This window comes from Lipotes vexillifer, unplaced genomic scaffold (genome assembly GCF_000442215.2).
Source record: "Lipotes vexillifer unplaced genomic scaffold, Lipotes_vexillifer_v1.1 scaffold421, whole genome shotgun sequence".
In the NCBI taxonomy this organism is placed as follows: domain Eukaryota; kingdom Metazoa; phylum Chordata; class Mammalia; order Artiodactyla; family Lipotidae; genus Lipotes; species Lipotes vexillifer.
In genome coordinates, this window is record NW_006781198.1 from 160,193 (window position 1) to 161,725 (window position 1,533).

A 1,533-nucleotide genomic window follows, 5' to 3' on the forward strand; every position below is an offset into this window, starting at 1 on the left:
TTCCTGCTGTTGCTAAGGACTTGGGAGATGCAAATTTACTCTTGGAGATGTACTGAAGGAGTGGTCCCAGGGAAAGAACTGAAAATGCTTTATAATTTCTAAAGTAACTCTGGAATGAATACTGTTCAGCCAAGATGGTGGGTTAGCCTCTAAGTGTAATTATAACAGCTCTCTGATCAGAGCCCTTGTTACCACCCTCTTCTGTTAGCAAGTTCAGAGCGAGGGTCTGGGAGATTCTTCTCGAATTCTTTGAGCAGAGATGTTGCTATTCAGGCTCTTGGGTCATTTGAGAAGGTGAACCTGATACACCATGAGGAAACCCAAGATGAGAGCATTGTAAAACTGTCTTTAAAAATAAGACCCAGAAAGCTCTTCAAAGAGAGTGCTTCACCCTCCAGGTCTCTGCCCTAATTTCGGTGGTTTCCCCCTCTGTAGGGTGGAATTCGGTAATTCCTAGAGAGCCCTCGGGAAGCAGCTCAGCTCACAAAGTCCTGTCTGAGGATTGTGCCTCCTGGTGCTTTAAAAGTGGGAGAGACGCTGAGGATTACCTGGACCTTCACTAATCCACCACCTTGCTTCCTCTTCACCCTGCCCCTTAGAATCATGCATGTGTGACAAAGACGGGACCCCGAGGTTTGGGCTCAGCAGAGGCCCAGGTTGGGAGCTGACTATTGAATCATGAACTGGGTTATTTCTCAGGATGTCATGGATGGCTCTGACCACAGCACGGCCCTGCAGCTCACCAACCTGGTGGAGGGGGTCTACACTTTCCACCTGCGAGTCACTGACAGTCAGGGCGCCTCGGACATGGACACTGCCACCGTGGAAGTGCGGCCAGGTGCGCTCACAGGCTTCCGGGCCTGGGTTTGTGGGGCTGGTCCGTGAGCTGGGGCGGGGGGGAGGGGTCAGCCTTTGGGGCTCCTTGCAGGTGACAGTGGAACCCAGTGTGGGAAGCTGGGCCCACTTTGAGGTTTTCTCTGCCTGTGGTTATCTATCCCCAAACAGATCCAGCCTTCTAACTCATTAGGGAGAATTGGATCTGGCAGCAGGACTCCCTGATCACTTTGGTTTTCCTGCCAGAAGACAAAGACCTAATGTGAGGTGGACACGAGGCCTTCATTCCTGGGAGCGTGGAGAGGGCGGCTCCAGCAAGGTGGCCACACAGACCCCCGGCATAAACTGGGCCGGGCCCACAGCGCTCGGAGAATAGTTCTCTTACCAGGCCCGAGGAGGTGTGTGAGGTCACAGAATTTCACGTGAGCCCAGAGGCAGGTTAGGCACACCTCCTTATCATCTGGAGAAAAATGAACAGACAGCAATAAGCTGATACAAAAGACGGAAGAGTACTCTCAGATAGTGGCCCCCGTGGTACTTGGAAGAATTGACCTGAGCCCTAGAACCTAAGCGTAGAAATTACACGGGTCATTTAAAGCTCTTTAACTATTACACAGGCCTTGCTCCTCCTACTATCAAGCCTGGGGTTTCCAAGTGGAAAGCCCATGTCTTCTCATTTCCCCAGACCCGAGGAAGAGC

At 51.9% G+C, this 1,533-nt stretch overlaps 1 protein-coding gene across 2 annotated transcripts in view; it reads left to right on the plus strand.

Annotated features, from left to right (window-relative positions):
* Positions 1-1,533, plus strand: part of KIAA0319 (KIAA0319 ortholog) — a 48,356-nt gene that overhangs the window by 33,631 nt on the left and 13,192 nt on the right. For both annotated transcript variants that reach the window (XM_007454510.1, XM_007454509.1), the window contains exons 14-15: positions 700-838; positions 1,531-1,533. The exon at positions 1,531-1,533 is cut by the window's right edge and continues 166 nt beyond it. In XM_007454510.1, the coding sequence (XP_007454572.1) occupies positions 700-838; positions 1,531-1,533 (142 nt within the window). The remainder of the gene's footprint in view (positions 1-699; positions 839-1,530) is intronic.